This window comes from Cinclus cinclus, chromosome 4, assembly GCF_963662255.1.
Source record: "Cinclus cinclus chromosome 4, bCinCin1.1, whole genome shotgun sequence".
Taxonomy (NCBI): Eukaryota; Metazoa; Chordata; class Aves; order Passeriformes; family Cinclidae; genus Cinclus; species Cinclus cinclus.
In genome coordinates, this window is record NC_085049.1 from 58,061,925 (window position 1) to 58,081,995 (window position 20,071).

General features: G+C 55.7%; 2 protein-coding genes across 2 annotated transcripts; both read right to left on the bottom strand.

Moving 5' to 3' along the window:
* Positions 1-3,665: 3,665 nt before the first annotated feature.
* Positions 3,666-11,158, bottom strand: SUN2 (Sad1 and UNC84 domain containing 2). Its single transcript, XM_062491341.1, has 18 exons — positions 11,132-11,158; positions 10,636-10,790; positions 9,894-10,066; positions 9,638-9,772; positions 9,351-9,446; positions 9,069-9,162; positions 8,813-8,883; positions 8,430-8,554; positions 7,861-8,082; positions 7,703-7,780; positions 7,572-7,615; positions 6,347-6,512; positions 6,042-6,269; positions 4,929-5,013; positions 4,730-4,845; positions 4,416-4,583; positions 3,891-3,983; positions 3,666-3,802 (listed from the first exon to the last, which is right to left on the bottom strand). Exons 2-18 carry the CDS (start codon positions 10,758-10,760, stop codon positions 3,689-3,691), a joined length of 2,133 nt encoding a protein of 710 aa, XP_062347325.1. The 5' UTR covers positions 10,761-10,790; positions 11,132-11,158; the 3' UTR covers positions 3,666-3,688.
* A 2,095-nt stretch (positions 11,159-13,253) lies between these two features.
* Positions 13,254-18,352, bottom strand: LOC134043210 (extracellular serine/threonine protein kinase FAM20C-like). Its single transcript, XM_062491343.1, has 10 exons — positions 17,877-18,352; positions 16,239-16,414; positions 16,073-16,151; positions 15,483-15,575; positions 15,182-15,297; positions 14,699-14,879; positions 14,473-14,582; positions 13,714-13,795; positions 13,570-13,629; positions 13,254-13,488 (listed from the first exon to the last, which is right to left on the bottom strand). The coding sequence occupies exons 1-10, from the start codon at positions 18,350-18,352 to the stop codon at positions 13,254-13,256; spliced, it is 1,608 nt and encodes a 535-aa protein (XP_062347327.1).
* Between the last annotated feature and the right edge of the window lie 1,719 nt (positions 18,353-20,071).

Sequence of the window (20,071 nt, forward strand, 5' to 3'; positions counted from 1 at the left end):
TAACAGCCCATGTGAAGAAAAAGAGAAGCATACAGACACCCTGAACTGAGCTTTGTGTCAGGCTTTGTCCCTGCTTTGCTGCTTCTCAGGGCCAAGCTGGGTTCTGTTCATGGTAAGGCAGAGGATAAGGGTAAGGGAAGGCTTGGGAGGTGACTGAAGAATGAGGACAGCCATAATATCACAGACTTAAGGAAGCAGCAGTTTTAGGAGTAAGTCTTGTTTCAGTTTTTGCATCCTTGAGCCTGCTCAATGACAAGGTGATAAATCTGTTAACCAGCCCTAGACTTAGTACCTCAGGCTGGAAAACTAAGGATTTGCCATTAAACAACATAGAAGAGCTCTAAGAATAGCTTTGTTACTCCACTAGCTGTGCATCATTCCCAACAGCAAATTCAGTTACAAAACATCCAAACTATGCTGGGCAGTTTTGATATAATTTATGTCTTGGTCTTTTTTTTTTTTTTCTTGCATAGGCATAAATTACAATCTGTTGATTTAAAAAGGAACAAAACAGTGCAGCATTTGCAACAGGCTACAGCATCAAACACAAACTCCTGTCTGTAACCATCTGTTTCTGCAGGGCTAATTCATAACACGTGTGTAGGGCAAACTGAGAAGCAAAGAGAAGAGAGGAGGGAAATGGAGTAAATTAAGAGAAATCTGCTCCCACAGCTGTTCTGCATTTTTCCTGCCTCACCAGGCTCATCTTCGGCATCAGCTCTAGGATTAAATACCCCCGGGCAGAGAAGCACATGCTGAAGCAAGGGTTTTCTGTGCCCTCTTTTGCAGCTCTGGGAAGTGCTGCAAGTTACAATCTCAAGACCCAGCAGCTCTGGGCACTCGGCACAGGTGCTTGGGCTGCTGCCCAGCACTGATGCTGAATTTGGGGACTGAAAACTCAGCATATGTTCCTGAGGATCCTCACACAGATGGCATGGTGAGGCCTCAAAACCAGATAGAAAAGAACATGAAGCCCCAGGATGAGCTCTCACTAGTGGCTCCAGAAAGTTTTACTTAGAACAGCAACGATTTTCACGTCCAAAGGACAGAGCAAGCTTGCACTGTAAAGACAAAGGCTCCCTAATGCAGACACAGAAGTTAACGCCCACATGGAAGGAGCAGAGATCCCACTACAACTCCATTTTCAGGGGAAGAGGTCACCTTTCCTACCTCTCACCAGCATGCCTGATTTACCACAAAATATTTTTTTCTTGGGCAAAGACCTTGTCTGCCCTTACAGTCCAAGTCAGAAGGGAGGTAAGAAAAGGGGTTTTCCCAGGCTTGTGGTTATAGCTCTTACTCCAGCAGCCAGAAAAAGGTGAGAAAAAGGGAGAACTTAATCTCTGCTCGCTCTTTATGATTCAAATAAATACAGGAGTTGGTCTCCTGAGCCCACAACAGGTCTAGGCATTCATAAAAGCACAGCACCATGTGCTCAGTGCACTCATGGACACAACTCCAAGGCAAGCGGGCAGCTGTAGACCAGTTTAAAATAACTTTGGCTGTGGATGCCAAGAATTAAGACTATGCTCAATATAGGAGAGAATTTATAGTCCCTGGCTCTGGCTCCAGGTCAGCTTTCTCCCTGCAGCAGGGCCTCCCAGCTCTGCAAGAGGCTCCACAGGGTAATTTTAACCTGTTGGAGACAGGACTGTGCCCTCTGGGCTCACTTCCCCTGCTTGGAGCAAGGAGACCCCTTCAGAAGGGATGTGCTGCCACCATCCTCACCCTCCCAAGATGGCAGGGAGGGAGTCAAGACTCAGCAGCTCTGCCTGATGCCCATCACGGGACGCTGTAAGGAGACACTACTTCAGCCCCTCCTCCTCCTCCTCTATGCCTACAGTGCTTCAAGCAGTGACCACCAGAGGGGGAATCAATACATGGAGCTCTCATGGTGTGAGGGGAAGGGCAATGCCAACCCTTGACAGGGCTGAAACACTGACCATGAGCCTTTTAGCTTTTCTTTCAATGAAACATAACTAAAAGCTGGAGGAAGTTAACACTATCCAAGAACATAAGCCAAACTGTGATGCAGCCACCCAGGAGTTGGAGAGGCCAGATGGCCCTGGCACCCCTCAGCCTGGGGTAGGTCCCTGTGCATCCTTCCTGCAAACCCCTGCTGTGCCTCCACCCATCCCAACAGTACAGGCAAGATTTACATGCCCACTGCAGGCAGAACTCCCCCTCCTGCTCCAGCCCAGTCCTCCCACAGCCAGGGCTCAGAGAACAGTGCAATGCCAGTGAGGAGAGGTAGGAGGAAAAGGGAGCCCTTCCAAGAGAAAGGAGGTCAGCCTGCACCAGCCATCTGCCATGGAGGACCCGAGAGCTGAGGGAGCCCTGCAGGCAGGGGGTGGCTCTGCATGCTGGCACCTGCAGTGGCGATTGCCCCATCTCCCTCTGAAAAGCCCTACAGAGCCCTGGGGCAGCAGCTCCCACTTGCTGCTAACAGTCAAGTATATACAGATGCAGCCATGGGCAAGAGGCCACAGCCATGCATTGCAGTCTCGGAGGCCATCCAGTGAAAGGAAGGCAGGGAATGCCTCCAGCACCCCACCAGCAGCAGTGCACAGAGGATCCCAGCTTTCAAGCCCATCTACCAAGCCACCAATAATGTGAGGCCCATATTTTAAACAGCTCTGCTCATCTTATTCTAGCTTATCCTATTGTGTGTGCTATTCTCCTACTAAACCAAGCTCTAGCCCTCTCCACATCTAAACCACTCATCCAAGTGGCACTATGTAACATTCTCTGGTTAAGTACAAATTGCATGAAAAAAATCTTTTTTCCCTTTGTTACTACAAACCCACTTCCCCCCCCCCCCCGCACAAAAAAAAAAAAAAAAACAAACAACCCCAACTGGAAAATAGGTCCCCTCCCCACCCCTCTTAAAAAAAAATAATCAGAACAAACCCCCGAGGAAAAGCAGGCAACAGGAATTTTCAATAGCATCATCAAGCTTAACACTGGGGAGGCAGCCAGCCAGGGAGGCCAACATCTCCAACTTGGCTACTGACAACAGAAGGGCTTGGCAGCACTGATGTGGACTCTGCCACCAACACGCGCCACGCTCCTCTCCTCCTGCTGCCCTGAACCATAAGTTTTATGTTAATACTTCATCAATACTGTCTTATTTCCTCTTTGCCAGCCCAGCATTGCGGGGCTGGAGATTTCTACCCAAACCAACACCAAGGCAAGAGAAGTGACCCTGTGTGAAGGGGACTTGGTGGTCATGACCAGTGGCTCCCACCTATTCTGGCAGCACTGAGTCAGGCACCACGATCCCACACATGGATCTCCTGCACCCAAGCCTGCCTGAAGCACATCACAAAATGACACACCCCTCTCCCAAGCCTGGGCCATGCTAGAAAGGAGTGGGACAACAGGGAAGAGGGGCAGCGCAAACCTGATACAAAGTTAGCTTAAGAAGTTAAAATGTCCCATACCCACTGAAAACAAGCCAGGCTGCGCTAGGACCCACGTGGGATGCTCTAGCCTCACCACCCTGGTCCTTGGAAGAGTGAAAGCCTCACCCCTTCAACACCAGCTCTTCTCCTCCCCGCAGGAGAACAGCTTCTTCCTGGGGCAGCTGCTGACACATGCCAGGGTTTCTAAGTGCAAAGCAGTGAACCAGACACATCCCCTCCTGCTGTCAGCCCGGCAGCATCCTCATCCCACGCGGGGCCGGGGGTCAGTGCGCCGGCTCCCCATGCACTCGGAAGCGGTAGATGCAAGTGTACTCGGGGTGGCCCCAATTGCTCAGCACCCGAAGCTCCACCAGCTGGTATGTGCCCACGGAGTCACCCTTGGGGAGGAGGGAAAAGAAAAACCTCAGATCTCAAAGACCCCATTTACTTCTCGGGGGTCAGGTGCTTCAGGGACAAAGTGTTTACCTCCAAGTAAAATGTTTGGATGGGGTCACCATTGTGGTCATAGGTGAACTGTCCAAGGAGAAGGCCCTCCTCCTCTCCTTCTTCTTTTAAGCCCTAAGGAAGGGCAGGGAGGCAGAAGGGGAGAATCAGGGGTCATCAGAGAGGGAGAGCAGAGGTCATGCACTGCACACATGCAGGGCAGAAGAGGGACAGGGAGACACAAGCGTGCTTGGCCCCCACTCTTGCTCTTCCAGGACAAAACAGACAAATGGGAACAGGGACCAGGGGGGAAGGATGAAGGGGGGAAAGACCAGAAGTTACATCTAATCAAGGCCCTTTGTCCCTGTGTCCCCCCCCAAACTCTTTCTGAAACCTGGTGCTGCCCCTCTCCCCACCAGTATTTATTATTCCTCTTCTTCAGGGTAAGACCAACCTCCCCAGAGCATTCCACAGACAGGTATGGGGTTTGTTAGCCATCCCTTCCAGCACCTTCCCACTGTGTCCCACCCCCCCACCCCCCCCTCAGGTCTGGGCAGGGGCACTCACATAGACAGCAAAGTCCTTGGGGGCACTGGGGATGGTCCCCTGCGGCGAGAGGGCTTTTGGGATGTGCTCCAGCGTCACGGCCGTGGGGCGGATAATGCCAGAGAGGCGGATGACAGCAAAGCCCTGGGAGCCACGAAATGCCCAGCAGTTCCCAGGGTTGACATCTGGCTACGAGCATGGAAGTGAGATGCCAGCAATGTTACCACCATCAGAGTAATTTTTCTCCCACCAGCCTGGCTGCTGGCTTGGAGCAAGAGTCAAAAGGCAATAAAACCCCCACGATAACCAGCCCAGTCCTCCCACTCAGTGCCCACCTGCAGGATGACACGGGGGGACTGTGAGTGATACCACAGGGGGATGCCAAACAGGCTCAGCAGCGCTGTCCGTGTCTCGTAGGTCTCTGAGCAGCGAGTGTTGATGACGCTGGCCCCTGGCATGAGAGGGGATGGCAGCAGGTGAGCTGCATGCCAGCACCACGTGGTCACCTCCCCAGGACTCATCCCAACCACCTACCTGCTGACTCGAGGGCATAATCAACCATCCCCACACGGTCCTCGCTGTAGCGCTTCAGGGCCTGGCCCACGATGAGATGCACTTGCTGCAGCGGGAGCAGAGGGCACAGGAGGGCGATGAACTGGGGCAGGCATCCTGCCCCCCACCCGCCTGCCCCTGCAGGGACAGAGGGTGCAAAGACCTTCCCACAAAACAGCCAGGGGATAGAACAGCCACGGCATGAATCACCATGGCAAAAATGAGAGGACACGCATTTGGCTGGGAAGCCTCGTTAGAGGTTGCTAAAAATACCCCATGGGAGAGGAGCTGTGTAGTGAAGGGGCAGTGCCCAGGCACGCTGCACTTGCCTGTCCCCGAGAGGGGGCTGGCCCAGAGGGAGGAGAGCTACCACCAGTCAGTCTGACAGACCACCCAGAATCATCTGCTGGTCCCTCCTGCCCTGTCCCACAGGACTGAAGGGAGCTCACCTCGTCCAGAAAAAGAGGAGATGGCTGGAGCATCCATCTGGAGCCCAACCCAGCCGAAGGAGCTAAGATCCTGCAGCATCACTTTGGGTCAAAACTTTACAGACAGCACAAAGCTTGCACAGACTACAGGGACTGCTAATCCCAGCCTGATCCCTCCCTCCACTACCTCCACAGGGAATTGCCAGCAACTCTTTCCAAAGCAAGCAGGCTCATTTTTTCCCCTTGGTGTCATTCTGCTGAAATGCTTTGCACCAAACAACTCAGCAGTGCTGCTGAAGAATGGGGATAAGCAAGATGCTCCACCCATGAAAGCCTTGTTGGCACCTGTCCCACATTCTGAGTGAAGGCTGCACGAGCAGAAGCTTGGATTTTAAGACATTAAGAGCCTTGCAGGGCTGCAGGTATTACCACCTGCAACCCCTTCCAGAGCACAGAGCAGGCGCAAACTGAGAAGAGAGTGGCAGAGGAGTTGATCCTGGGCTCCTGTGAGCCCAGGATCAATATCCCAGCCGTGGGGACTGTGCCAATGCCTCTGCCACCTGCCAGACACACACGCCAGCCCCCTGCACACACGAAGAGGGGCACAGTCCCCAACCCCATACCTGTGGTCACCCCTCATGTCCTTGGGGCTCAGGCCAGTACTCACCTCCTCTGTCACTCCTGCAGTCCCTCCTTGCCGCAGGGCCACTCCAATACCAGCCTGGGCATCCCGTGCTGACAACCTCCTGTCCTCCAGGACCTTAGCAAGGATCTTGTGCTCCAGAGCCTGGAGTTCTGCTTGCAAATCTTCCCGCTGGAGGATGAAAGCAGCTGCAGAATCCTGCTGGGACTGGGACAGGAACCTACTGATCCACACCGGGAATTGCGCTTCCACCTGGAATGGTGCAGACAGAGTTTAGCCTTGGAGCAGTGACCCCTGCTTGCCTTTCTGCCAAGGGACCAGGGACTCACATCAGCCCTCACAGTCTTCAGCTGCTCCAGTATCCCCTCCACATGCTTCCCCATCACCTCCTGGTCTGACTTGAGGCTTGCCAGCTCCCTCCTCAGCACGGCCACCTCCTGCTCCAGCTTATCCAGCTCCTGCCGGAAGGCGCCTCGCAGCTTTTCCTGCACTGAGCTGTGCCGAGAGAAAGGTAAAAAACCTTGTGCCAATAGGCCCAGTTCCCTTCTGCAAACTGGAGGAAGAGGCTCATCCCACATCACCTATGCTCAACCCCATCTCCAGAGCCAGTTCTAATTCCAGTGGCAATGACCTCTTCTACTCCATCCCCTGGGAAAGCATCCTCAGCTCACCCTTCAGCTGAAGGGCCACATTCACAGTCATGCAAAGTAACAGTGGCAAAAGTCATTTGTTGCCATTGCTCTTGGAGCCCTTCTGCCAGCCACAGAATCACAGAATGGGTCAGGTTGGAACAAGCTACAGAGGGTCATTTGGTCCAACCTCCCTGCTCCAGCAGGATCATGACAGAATACGTGGCACAGGATTGCATCCGTAAACTGTCTCCAGTGAGGGAGTCTCCACAACCTTATCTGGGGACTCTGTTCCACTGTGTGGTCACTGCACAGTAAAGTTCTTCATATTCAGGTGGAAGCTCCTGTGTATCAGTTTCTGCCTATTGCCTCTTGTCCTATTGCTTGGCACCACTGAGCAGAGCCTGGCTTCACCCTTCTGACACTCTCCCTTCAGATACTGATACACACAGGTGAGGTCCACTCTCAGTTGTCTCTTCTCAAGGTGAACAGGCCCAGCTCCTTCAGCCTTTCCCATTAAGAGAGTTTGTCCAGTCCCTTCATCTTCTCTGTAGCCCTCTGCTAGACCTGCTCCAGGAACTCCATGTCTTCCCTGTACTACTGAGGCGCCCAGAACCGGACACAGCACTCCAGAGGTGGCCTCACTAGTGCTGGATAGAGGGACAAGATCACCTCCCTCAACCTACTGACAATGCCCTTCCCAATGCACCCTAGGACACCTCTTGCCTTTTTGGCCAGAAGTGCTGGCTCCCACAGACACCCACACATGTATCCTTCCTTTCCCCTACCCCACACTATGCCTCTTGATCTTTCCTTTGTCCCAAATCAGGCCTGCAGACCCCTCCTAAGCCTGGTTGAGAGGAATTCACCCAGCTACCTGCCTGCCCCTAACAGAGCAATGGCCTTGCCCCACAGCGAGCGTTACCTCTGCCATTCCGAGTTCAGCTCCAGCAAGCGTGCTTCCATTTCCTACCAGGAAAGGGGGAAGTGGTGAGACCTGTGACACCACTGGAAAGGGTGTCCCGTCCAGGTACCACCACATGCTCGTCCACTTACCCGGGAAGCTTGTGCCATCTTGCCCACGCGCCCATCTAAATCCCTCTGCACCTGGGTTCGGAGCGCATCCAGCTCACCCTGAACGATGAGGAACAGGGTGGAATATCAGAGCCTAGTCCTGCACACCCCTTGCACACTCCATTTCCCATGTCACTCACCTGGAGGTGGTTGGCCATGTCAGTGCGGAGACGCTCCTTCAGCCCCGCGTCCCGGCGGCTCACCAGTCCCTCCAGCAGAGCAAGGATGTCCCCTGGGGGTGGTTCTCCCCCTGCTGCCACTGCTGCCGCCCCATGACGCAGCTCCCACCGTGACAGCTCAGCCTCCAGTGCCTCAAAGCGTTTCTCCAGGGACTGGAAGCGAGCCAGGAGTCTGTGTCCCCCCTGCAGCCACAAAAACAGGGCGTGATACAACCCCCAAGGGAAGTACCTGTTCCACAGGACCTCTGTGAAAGGGGAGCCTGACCACCCATTCCCCAGAGTCAGTGGCATCTTATTCATCTGTTGCTTCCCAGGAGAAGGCAGATGTTCCCTCTACTCCACCCCAGGGACACCCCAAGCATGAGATGGCCACAAGCTGGGGGAGCCAGTGTGGAACCATCATCTGCCCCATTCTCCACCATTCCTCATACCCTGGAAGCAATCGTTCAGCCATGGATCACACTGTCCCAGCTCTCCCTGAAAGGCACTCATCCCACCTGGGCCACCCTCACGCCTTTGCTGAAGCATACCTGGTCCAGCGTGGTCAGGTCCCCTGCCCCAGGAACATCAGAGGAGGAAAGCTTTCCAGCTCCCCACCACGGGAAGGAAGGCAGGCTGAGCGGTGACAGTCCATATGGGTAGAAGTACCAAGCTCCTGGGCGCAGAAGGACAAGATGGTCAAAAACCACAGGCTGGTAATGGGGCCACAGTGGTGGATAGGGTGGACATGCAGATGCTCAGCCATCAGCATCTCCATGGATTACCAAGAGACAGTGGCACAGGGATGCAGGTAGACCACGTTACCAGAAGCCAAGAGCATGAGCTCCAGGCCAACCCATCCCCCAGCTACTGCAGTGGGATGCTCTGCATTGCCCCAGATCTCAGGGCAGCACATCAAGGGAGGCTGGCTCACCGTAGGCAGCAGCAGTGAGGAGCAGCAGGAGCAGCAGCAGCAGCAGGGACCTCTTCAGACGTGGGTACCGCCTGGAGCACAGAAAAGAAAAAGGTGCCTGTAGGGCTGCAGCCATGTTCCATCACCTTTGGGTGAGGACCAGAGGGAAAGCAAAGAGGACAAGACACCACCACCCCAAACGTGCCTCCCCTTTCCAGGGTCCTGCAGGCTTCCCCCACACTTCCCCCATCTTCGTGTCCCTCCCCAGCACACTCACCTGGAGAAGGGGACACTGTCCAGGTGGGAAGCCTTGCCAGTGAGGCGGTGCCAGGCCCCTGCCAGCCCCGAGAACAGCCACCCCATGAACCGAACTGCCAGGAGGAAAAACAAGTCTCAGGAGGAACCCGGGCAGAATGTCCCCTCCATGCCCAAGGGGTGGCACCACAAGGGGATAAAACCCCTCCACCCAAACAGGGAATAGCACATACAGCAACCCAGAGAGTAGAGATGCTGACTGGCAAGAACACTGCTAGAAGTGCCCATCTACCCCTCCACTCACCTGGAGAGGTGAACACTTGCCAGAGGAAGGAGCCCACCCTGGAGGCTGCAGTTCTCAGACCTGACCCAGAGCTACTCTGGCCTGAATAATAGTGACCTGGAAAGGAAGCAGCAAGTTACCAGTGCAGACAGCATCCCAGTACATTGCCCACAGCAAAGGCTTTGCACTGGGGGTGGCATCTAGCAGGGACTGGCAGCACACTGGGTACAGCCAGGCCCTGGGCTGGTCACCCAGGGGATGCCTCCCCTGCATTCCTGCCACTTACAGACAGAGTAGTGCATCCCTACCAGCGTAATCATCCTCGGAGGAGTACCCTGATGAAGATGTGTAGGTGTCGTATGTCTTGCTCTCTAGAACCCCATTGATCTTACTGGACTCGGTGTCCCCTGTGCCTCTTCTCCTCCTAGTGGAGAGCTCTCCACCTGCGCCCAAAACAGAGAGTTCCACTGAGAAATCACCCATCATCACTTCCCAGTGATGTGAGCCAGCCTGGGCAGTCACCCCAACAGTCCCCAGCTGCCCTAGGAGAGTGGGGGGGCTCACCCCAGTATGTGCTGCTGTCCAGATCATCATCCAGCACAGAGCTACCCAAGGCAGCAAGGCCCCGGCTGCCCCCCAAGTAGGACTCGCTCATCATGGACTCGCTATAGTAGGAGGTTTGTGTGCTGGGAGCTGGAGAGAGGCGCTTTGTGCTACTCGATTTCCTCCTGATCGTCCTGCGGGAGGCGAGAACAGGTTCATCAGACACGTGTGATTATAGGGTGGTGGGGGGAAGGGAAGGTACAGCGCACCTACGGGGAGGAAATGGGGAATTCACCCCAATCCCTCGACCGGCATCACTTCCCTCCACACCGGATGGCGGCAGCTTTCAGAAGCTGCAACCTCTGCTTAGCGGAGGCCTCCCACCCGTCCCGGGCATCGCTTCCGCTCGCACCGCTGCGGTTTTCCGGCCGGCACTTGCAGCGCACCTCCCTCCCTCCCTGCTTCCCTCCTCCCTCTCGCCATCCAGCTGCAGCTAGGAGCTGGCACCCGGCCACCCCCGGCAGGCTCCCGTGCCGGGCCCGTGGGGACGCAGCGGTGCCTGGGCAGGGAGCGCGGGGCTTTGGCTGGAGCAGGGGCACAGCCAAGGCGGCCATGCCGGAATGCGTCGGGCTCCCCGTCACGTTCCCTTCGGCAGGCTCTCCCCACACCTCACCCAGGAAAGTGCCCGCTCCCCGGTGCGGGATGCAATACCCCGCCCTTGTCAGATTTAAACGGGGGGAACCCCCCCCTCTTTCCCACCGACCTGCCGGTGGTCTCCTTGAAGGGGAGCTGGGTCCCACCCAGCAGAGATGCGCTGCTGGTGGTCGTGGCATCATCGTCCCCGGGGTAATAGCGGCTGGTGACAAGGCGCTGGCTGCGGCGGGACATGGCGGCAGCAAGGAGGGGGGCTCGGCTCACCTGGGGTGCGGAGAGGGCGGCGGACAGGGAGAGAAGTGACAGTGGCAGGATCCCTAGAGGAACGCACCCAGCAGGATCCCACTCCTGGAGACCCCACCCCTGTGGCAGGGGTCCCGGCCCACACCGACCGCCGTCCCGAGCTGCCCCCGGGATGGAGCCTCCTTGCCATACAGTGATCCCCGATAAAGCCCCTCTCCTCCTGTCCCCTCGGCGGACCGCCCGCGCTTGGAGCGGCTGTCCCCGGCCCCACACATCTTCCTCCCCACAAGGCCCAGCTGCTGAGCCGGCTCGCCCGCAAATCCCCGGCTTTGCCCCGGCGCGCCGTCCCCTCGCAAACCCACCGGCGAGCTGAACGCTCCGCTCCGTCCTTCCCGGCCGCCGCCGCCGCTCCCTTTTGTTTTGCGGGGGAAGGCGGCGCCCGCCTCCCCGCCCTCCCCCGGATCCCCCCGCCGCCGCCCCGCCCCGCCCGCCACCGCTCCCCGGCCTCTGGGGACCTCGTCTTTATGATCGTCGTTATTGCTATGTATTATTATTGTTGTTACCGCCACTGGCGTATTCTTTTAATTTTATTTTGTTTTCACCGTTTTAGGGGGGGGCGATGGTGAGGGCCCATCGGCACTCCCCAGACATCTCATCTTCTTCCCGGCCAAGCCCAGCACGGGCAGCAGCCAGCCCACGCTGCCAGCCGAGGGTGTGGGTGATGCCAGCCCAAAATGGGAGCTCCCAGGTGCAGGGCTGTACCTCAGCCCTGTTTGGGCTTTGCTGGGGTGGCTGGTCCGCTGGTCCTGGTGGGGTTGAAGAATCTCCGCACCCCACGCACCACCCATCACAGAGGCACAGCCGAACCTATCCCTGGGGCGTGGGCAGCCCCGCTCGACACCCGTGTGCCCCCACGCCGCCTCGACTGGGCGGGCGTGTTCTGCTGCTCCCTGGGCCACTGGGCTCCAGACACCCCGCTGCCACTGCTTTATCCCACGGGCGGCTGGGCAGGCTCGTCAGGGGCTCGTGAGCCAAACCGGGCTGCTCCCATGGGACCTTGAACCGCTGCGGCACAGCTGAGACCTTGTGCAAACTCACCAGGCTGAAAAAAACAGCCACCCTCCCACACCACGCCTTTTAAATCTGACGGCGCCTCGGAAAAAGATTTGCCTGGGGGAGCTCTGAGTGTCAGGGCAACTGGCCACCTGTGTCTGTGGAGCAGAAGGGTATTTATATAAAGAGTTTAAAAAAATACGAAGCTGGCAGAAGGGAAGGAACCTATTGCAAAACAGCCCTGAAACCTTTTCCTCCGTGTGCTGGGCTTTGGGGCACAAGCAAGGGCAATGGCAGGAGGACGTGATGTCAGCATCGGGGGGGCACACCACAACAAACCCCGATTCAGCATCCCCAGCCCCGTTGTGTAACACAGACAGATCCTCTTTGTCTCCCTTTTCTTTTCCTTTTTTTTTTTCCTTCCTTTTGAGCCCATTTGTGTTCCAGCCAAATTCTCTGCCTAGCTTTTCCAGCTCCATCTCCCACTGTGCCAGCTGCCCTTTTTTCACCCTTTCCTGTGGCTTCCCATCCTTCTGCAAGTGTCTGGCTGGGACAGAGAACATTTCCCCTCCCCAGTGGCACCTTTATCTCTGGCCATGTAGATGGCAATCCCGTGTCTCGACCTAGGTACACTGGCAGTGGCTGTCACAATGGCACCTGCTCCAGCTGACCTAACCCTGTGTGGATTAACCCCCCAGGAAGCTCAGGGGATAAGCTGGGTGCTGAGCCACCAGGCACTAAGTAGGGTGCACAGCCCCAGGTCAATCCATCCCCTCCTTAGAAGCCACTTTTTTGGGTGTGAAAGGAGTCAGTGGTAGTTCCTGGGGGATTTGGGAAGGGGTGTGTGGTTTGTCCTTGCTGCATCCCTGATCCTGTGGAGGAGGTAGTGATGTCAGAGCCATGGGAATTTTTGAGTGGGTGTGGGAAGGCTGGGGCAAAGATAAGTGGTGTGTAGCTGGGAGATTCTGCCTCGTTTTCCCCACACTAGCAGTGGGGAGTCTCAGCTCTCTTTCTGGGGGTCACCAGGGCATCACCATGCTGAGGATGGGGGTGGAGCAGAAGGAGGCTGCCAGCTGTTCCAGTTTGGCAGCTCTTTCTGGGGAAAGGCAGGAAAAATCCCTACCCTTTCTCTAAAAGGCTTTGGAGGGCTGAAGTGACACGTCCAGGCATGCAAGGACAGGCCAGGCCTGGGAAAGCAGCCTTGGTGGGGAAGATCACAGCCCTTGTCTTCTCCACTAGGCCAACCTTTTTATTTAAATTCCCTCCCTGTCCCAGCTATCCTTACAACCTGCTTTCCTGGTTCATCACGCCACCAGCTCCGGCACCACCAAAAGCTGACGCTATACAGAATCAGAGCTGCACATCGATCCCCACATCATCCTCGGCAGCACAGCAAAACAGCCCAATCCAGCAGGGTACCAAGCCCCCCATTCACACCCATGACCCCACATCATCCACCAGCACCTCTTCCTGGCGGGCTGCCCTGGCCAGGCAGTGTCCCACCTCCACCAGCACCTTCCCCAGGCGCCGGTCCAGTGCCCGCAGGTGGGGCTCAGCCAGGACAGGGGCCAGTGGATCTGCGGCCAGTGCCTCACGCAGCACGTCACTCAGGCGGTAGGGCTGGGTGGCCAGCAGCTGCAGCCGCAGGTAAGTCGACTTCTTGATGCTGCCAGAGATGAGGAGGGAGAGGTCTCCATAGGAGGAGCCTCTCTCCAACAGCAGACGGGGGTGGGCGGCAGCCCCTTACCTGCAGCATTGCTGGAGAGGGGCCAGGATAGACGGTTCATCCCGTGAGTGTGTGCCAAAGCTGGGGGTGGGAAGAAGCCCATAAGGATGTGTCAGGGTGGCATTGCAGCAAGACTGGAGGTCTCCCCCTACTCCCCAGCTTTACCCGCGACCGTTGTCCAGGTGGAGCAGGAAAGTGTCATTCCCAAATTTCTCAAAGGTCTCGTAGTGGTGCCGGTCCATGTTGCCTGTGGTGGGCCAAAAAATTTGCCATCAGGTTGTGGGCTGGGAGATGGGAGCAGGGACATGGAGCACTCTCCTGGTGTGAAACTGAAACCCAGAACCTGGGGAAAAGGGTTGGAGGCACCTTTAAGGTGTTCATCTGGTGGCCATGGCCATGCAGGGGTACTGAGCAGACACTCCATGGCCTCCAGGCCCCTTCTCATCCCAGCAGCCCCACACAGGGACAACGGTGGCAAATGGAGCAGACGTAATGGCAAAGGCATGGCTGGGTGGTCAGGAATGAGGAGACGGGAAACTCTCCCAGTCAGATGCTGATGAGGGGACAGTGCAGGGAAGAAGTGGCCCAGGGATAGGAGAGGCAGCAAGAGCCCCGGGCAGAATCATCTCCACCTCTATCTCAGCAGGGGCTGCATGTGAGAGCATGCTGGAAGGTGCTTGTCATGTCCAGGGTATTCAGTTAGGGTCTCCCTGGAATCTCTTCACCTTCGACTTCTACCTGGGAAATGTCCTGGTGGCACAGCCCTGTGCTCTCATTGTGGATATGACCGTGTCTCACTGCAGCCTGAACAACAGTTTGGCCAACAAACCTTGCAGGGCATAGTACCATGGGACATGGAGCCATTAGGGCCTCTTGGTCCTGAGGGACCTCCAGAGCCCCCAGCACAAACACAGAGGGGCTCACCCATGAGGAAATCGAGGATTGTCATGTCGATGAGGTCGAGGAGGCGATGGCCCCTGTCATAGGGTGGTGTCTCTCGCACCTGAGCGCAGTAGTTGGAATTCAGCTCCCACCTGGTAGCAGAAGGCAGGGAGGAGAATGGGGCCATGAGAGCAGCTGTGGAGAAACCCCCCTCCCATCCCACGGCTCTGCTGGCCTATGTCCCCACACCCCCCATGCCCCGTCTCACTCAGCCTTCTTGCTCTTGTGGTAGGAGCGGCGCCAGGGGCTGCGCCAGGAGCGGCGTTTGGCCAGGGTCTTGTCAGGGAGCAGGGCAGCCATGGAGCCCTCCAGCTGGTCCGGTTTGCCACAGAGGGCGTGCTCAGTGGAGCAGTAGTAGGAGCACTCCCCATAGAAGCAGACGTTACCCGCTGGCCATCAGGACAAAGCAAAGGTTGACAAAGAGAAGGAAGGCAACGAGCCTGTGACCCTCAGATAGAGCGGTCCAGCAAGCAACCAGGGGAGGATGCTCCATGCACTCTGGCCATGTGCCACCAGCAAAGCAAGGGAAGGGAGGCTGTGAGGAGCAAAAGCCTGTGACAAGGTACCCATGGAAACTGGAACAGTCCCCAGAGGGATAGTGAGTGTGGGGGGAGCCAGGGGAGCAGCAGCCAGCTCCAGGTGAGGTCCATCCAGCTGGCCACAGGAGAGGACAGAGAGCATGAAAGCTCACCTGGGGAGATGAAGAAAGTCTTGGCCAGTTTCTTGTCTGTGGTGATATCCCGAATTTCCTTTGTTATGTTGACCAAACGGCCAGAAACTGGGGGGATTCGCCGGAAATCCAAGATCCTGAAACACAGAACTTGGAACCATTTTTTACTGATCTTAGCTGGTTTAATAACAGTGAGTTATTAAAACTGACAGGAGACACAGGTATCCCTCACAAAAGGGAGCAAGAGCTGGGATGAAGGAGCAGTTTCTCTGGTGCTTTGCCAGTATGGGAAGGCAGGGTTGGATGCAAAGCTTATGCTCACCTGTCCAGGTGGAAGGCTGCAATCTCTGCATTGTGCCGCTCAAAGTCTGAGAAGTAGAAGAAATCAATGGGGGTCTCCTGGTCCCGAGTCTGCCTGGAAGGAGAGGGGATGGTAGGAGCAATCATAATGGATGGGGTCACTCCAAGTATGGGGTTAGTTCTAAACCACCACTTTATATTCCCTGGTGACACCGGAGACACAGCCAGACCCAGTATCCAGTCACTTCCTGATGGGTGGGTGGCTCCAAGTCCCCTATCCAGGCTCCCACGCAACCCCTGCCTCCAACTCAAGAGTGGGGAAGCCCTCATGGACTGGAGGCTCCTGGATGGTTCTCATGGACCACCTTCTTCCTTCCACCACTGGAGGTCACTACCCCATCACAAGCTGCATCCAGTTTGCAGCCAGCACCACCAGGGAAGCCAAAGGAAAAGGGACCATTCTGCTCGCCTCAGTTTTGGGATGGAGGTGCTGAAGTGGGGCAGCACATGAGGCATTTCTCCTTTTCTCCCTCCGTGATCCCCTCTGGCCACTCCTGCCTACCTAACAGGACTGTGTGGGTGAGGTATATGGTTGTCCCAGGCTCTACTCACTTCATGGGCTTGAAGAGAGCTTGCCCATAGTTTGGGAACATCATGATGAGCTTGAGCTGGGTCCCACCGGACTTCTGGACTGAAAGGAGGCACATGGGCATGAGGGAGGCAGGCAGCAGGGAGCAGGGAAGGGGTGTGGACAGGGGTGCAGGCAGGGAGGTGGTACCTGAGCTGACGATCCTTTGTGTGGCCAAATCCCAGAGGAGCATGGGCAGCAAGGGGTCCCGGCGGGGGTACAGCTCATAGCGGTTGATGCCAATGTGGAACTTGAGCCAGGTGGGGTAGGTGTCATAGGCCGTCTTCCCTGTCGGGAGGAGCGTCTCGGCTTTACTGCTGCTGACCCTGCAGCCCGACAGCCACCACCACCCCAACAACAATGACAGCTTTTAGTTGGGACAGGATGGGTCCTGTGTCCCCGGGCCCTTCCTGGGAGTCAGTGTAAGGAGGGCGAGGTGGGGAGAAAGCCCAGAGCAAGCCCTGGATGGGTTCCAGGTTTCATGGTGGTAGAACCCTCTGCCCTCTGCCTCCAAGGGGCTCTTGGCACCTTGCAGATCCCACCCAAAGTCAGTGGCCAGGAAGACCAGCGTGGCTGGATGGGACACAGTGTTTTCCCTCCATCCCCCATGAAAAATCCCTGGGTTGATCCTGCTTCTCTTATCCATGCATTTATTTCCCTGCTGGAACAGATCATCTTATTGTTTTTCCCTAAGGGATTGGCTCCCAGGAGTACAGTCTGCTACACCCCTCCCTGTGCTTACTGGGGATACATGTGTGTACACAGAACAAGGGTGGAAAAGCATGGGCTACCCACCCATCCCTAGCACTGACCTGAACTCCCATCCTCAACAACCCATTCCCCTTGGGTGGGTTTCCCCACGGGGATAAATTTGGGTTAGCAGTATCCCTGTCTCTGTGCATCCTGCAAATTTGCAGTCTGCTGGCATTCAAGGGAGCTCCTGGGGGTATCTGCCCCACCTCTGTGCTAGCACACACCGGCACTGAATGGGACAGTTAGCTCAGGGCATCTATAACCCAAATCCATGTCTCTGTCTAGGATAACACAGACTGTGCATTGATTTCATCAAACCAGACCCAAGGCTACCCATAGGTGGTCCTCAGAGACAAGGTAAATGCCCATTTGTGGAAACCAGCTCTTAAGCCAGTTTTTATTCTCACCCAGTTCTAGCAGGCACCACTTTCAGAAGGTGTGCTTTCCGTGAGGAAGCTGCTATGTGTTACAATGATTAAGCTTTTAATGTCTTCCCTTCTAATTAGAGGTTAGTAGTCTAAAGATAAAAATAGACAGCCATCAGCAGTGAGCTCACCATACGGTCGAGCCTAAAGAGGTCATGCAATATCTTGCAAAATGCAGGACAGGAACAGTCTCACGGTTAGAGGTAACCTATACTGCAGGCTTTGCATCTCCAGCATACCAAGAGAGGGGGACAAAACCGGTTAGAAATCTGCAGCAGGGACTTCCTCATATACAGAGAGAGACACTAAGGGCTAGTCTGCACTGGGTAAGGGAAGGAGTTGAGGAGATCACCTAATAGACATCCCTAATACAATGAATAATTCAAGAGTCTCCCTTAGCTTTGCTGTGTGCTACAAGCTTATGGGTAGCAGCCCAAAAATTCAGGGCTAGGAGAGGATTTGAGATGTGAGAAGAGCATGCTTAGCAATGGGGCCCTTCTGGGGTAGGATGCTGATCTACAAAAGGAAATTACATGTTTGCTCCCTGCTGCTTGTCCCCTCAAACCCACATACCCCCCAAATGCAAGGTACAGTTGAGCTTGCTCCTCACCATTCGTCACTCCCACTGCTGCGCAGGCTGAACTTCTCCATGGGGTTGATGATAAACAGTTTATCTTTTTCTGTCACCTCTGGGACTGGGATGTTGTAAAGAGGATGCTCAAAGAGTGCTGCCAGCTTTGATCCCTTGGTCCACCCTACATTCCTCTCTTCTTGTTGTTGGACTCCTGGCTCTTCAGCCCTCAAGTGCAGCCCTGTTCTCTGTGGCTGGGAACTTTTCTGCAAGGAGCTGTTGCTTCCACTGAAATCTTGAAGGATTCGCAGGCTCAGTTTTTTGAAGCTGGCTGGGATGGGGCTGCCTGACAGGACACCCACAGCTTTTGATGCTTTCATATCACAGCTGCAGGGCCTGTGGGCAGTGGGGAGAGCAAAATCCATCACCAGGTGCACGAGAAGGGCCAAGAGCAGAAGAAGGAGAAGGCTGATTTTAAATTTCCTCTGGAAAAGCGTTTGCAGCCGGCACCGCATCCTTCCTCACACAAAACACTCAGCAAGGGGTGGGCACCCACACAGGGTTAAAAATGTTGGTGTGGCTTCAGCCTCTGTGCAAAAATAGGAGAGAGGTTTCCTGGATTTAGAGCATGGCAGCAAAAGAGCAACTGGTGCAAGGGCAGAGTGGCAGGAAAGATCTGTCACCACAGTACCTCATGGTGTGACACCACCAGGTGGGACGGGAGGTTGTGGTGGGGTTTATCAGCACTGATATAGGTCAGGTTGGCACTGCCAAGGTTAGAGTGAATGGGGCAAGTTCCAAATCAATAGCTGTAAGGCTGGCTCAGGGACAGCAATGGCTGCAGATAACTCTTCACTGTCCTGCCTCTCCATGCTGCCGCCGGCACAGGGCTGCAGAACATTTCCTTGAATATAAGGCATTAAAATGGTTCTACCCCTCTACAGCACCCACTCTGCCAAGCACTGTGTAACCCTATTCCCCATGTTCATCATATCTGCATTTGCATAATCCAGAAGAATTTTTTTCCCAGTGCTCAGCCATATAAATTTTGTCACCCTCCCTTATCCATTGATAATCAGTCGTACTCAAGCCTCCTCTCAAAAACCACTCAACCTAGATAAAACAAAGGTGATGTGAGTATTGACAGTGTAAAGAAGGGCTACCAGGCAGGTGAGTTTCAGGGGCAGGGGCCTCTAAATCAGGAGTGGGAGACAGGCAGGCAGGAGGGGGGATACTGCCTTGGGCATCAGCACAGAGGCTTAGTGGGACCCATCCAGTGCTGGGGAGGACTGGCAACTTGTGGAAGGGAAGAGCATTTCTTTTTACAAGAAATTAACTTTTTCAATGACATCCAGAGATACAGAGCTGGGATGTGTGCACAAAAATGGTTCAGGACGTGTAGGGGTGGAGCTTTGTATTTGCTAAGGGACAGAGAAGCACAGGACCACCAGCACTAAGTCTGGGGGCTGGGGTACAGTCTGGCACAATGTTTCTTTTCCCTTTAATCTTCCAAGGGGTGCAGAACGAATGTGAAACCTCACATACATCACGTCCTTCCTTGTCGCGCGATGCACCAGCAGCCAGCTTGGGAATGCTCGCTCCCAGCCAGGGAGGGTCTGATCATCACTCTGCAGACCCCCTCCTCTGCTGCCATCCCCGCATCGTCCTGTGCCGGCTCCTTCCGCGCGTGTCTCGGTCCCGCCCAGGCTGGGAACGCGGTGTCCCCGGTGTTCTTGGCTCGCGTGTCCCACGGCGCGACAGTTGCCTGGAGACCGCCTCCGGCTGACACCATCACCGCCCCAGATCCAACCAGCCCCGCGTTCCCGAGCCTTCTGCTAGCAACATGGCCGAGGAGAGCCGGGGCAAGCGAGGAGGAGGAGGAGAGCTTTCCAGCCCGGCTGGCGAGCTCGAAGCCCCGCAGAAGGAGCTGGTGGAAGGAAGCAGATGGCTTCCCTGGGTGGGGGAACACAGCGTCTTGCGCCGGCAAGTTTGCTGAATTCAGTCCGGACACACGTTTCAGACAGAAGGCCCCTAGGAGGGGCTGTAGCTGGAACATGGGATCATTAGGTCATGGCTCAGAAAAACAACAACCAACCAACCAACCAAAATACCAGCTTCGTGTTCTAACTGATCGCATCAGAGGAGCTGGGCTCGGCTCCCGGAGCAGGGCCACGGATTTCATTATTCCAGAGCCAGCCCTGAAGAGAGGGAGAACTCCTTCCAGTGCCCCAAAC

What these genes read in the sequence shown, in the direction of transcription:
- SUN2 (XM_062491341.1), bottom strand. Translation starts at nt 10,760, where the DNA reads ATGTCCCGCCGCAGCCAGCGCCTTGTCACCAGCCGCTATTACCCCGGG. An exon ending in CCTCACTGCTGCTGCCTACG is followed by an intron (nt 8,555 to 8,812) that starts GTGAGCCAGCCT and finishes TTCTGCGCCCAG; the next exon opens with GAGCTTGGTACTTCTACCCA. An exon ending in TCCAAACATTTTACTTGGAG is followed by an intron (nt 3,803 to 3,890) that starts GTAAACACTTTG and finishes CTCCTCCCCAAG; the next exon opens with GGTGACTCCGTGGGCACATA.
- LOC134043210 (XM_062491343.1), bottom strand. Translation starts at nt 18,352, where the DNA reads ATGCGGTGCCGGCTGCAAACGCTTTTCCAGAGGAAATTTAAAATCAGC. An exon ending in GCAGCCTTCCACCTGGACAG is followed by an intron (nt 15,298 to 15,482) that starts GTGAGCATAAGC and finishes TCTGTGTTTCAG; the next exon opens with GATCTTGGATTTCCGGCGAA. An exon ending in CACAAGAGCAAGAAGGCTGA is followed by an intron (nt 14,583 to 14,698) that starts GTGAGACGGGGC and finishes TTCTGCTACCAG; the next exon opens with GTGGGAGCTGAATTCCAACT.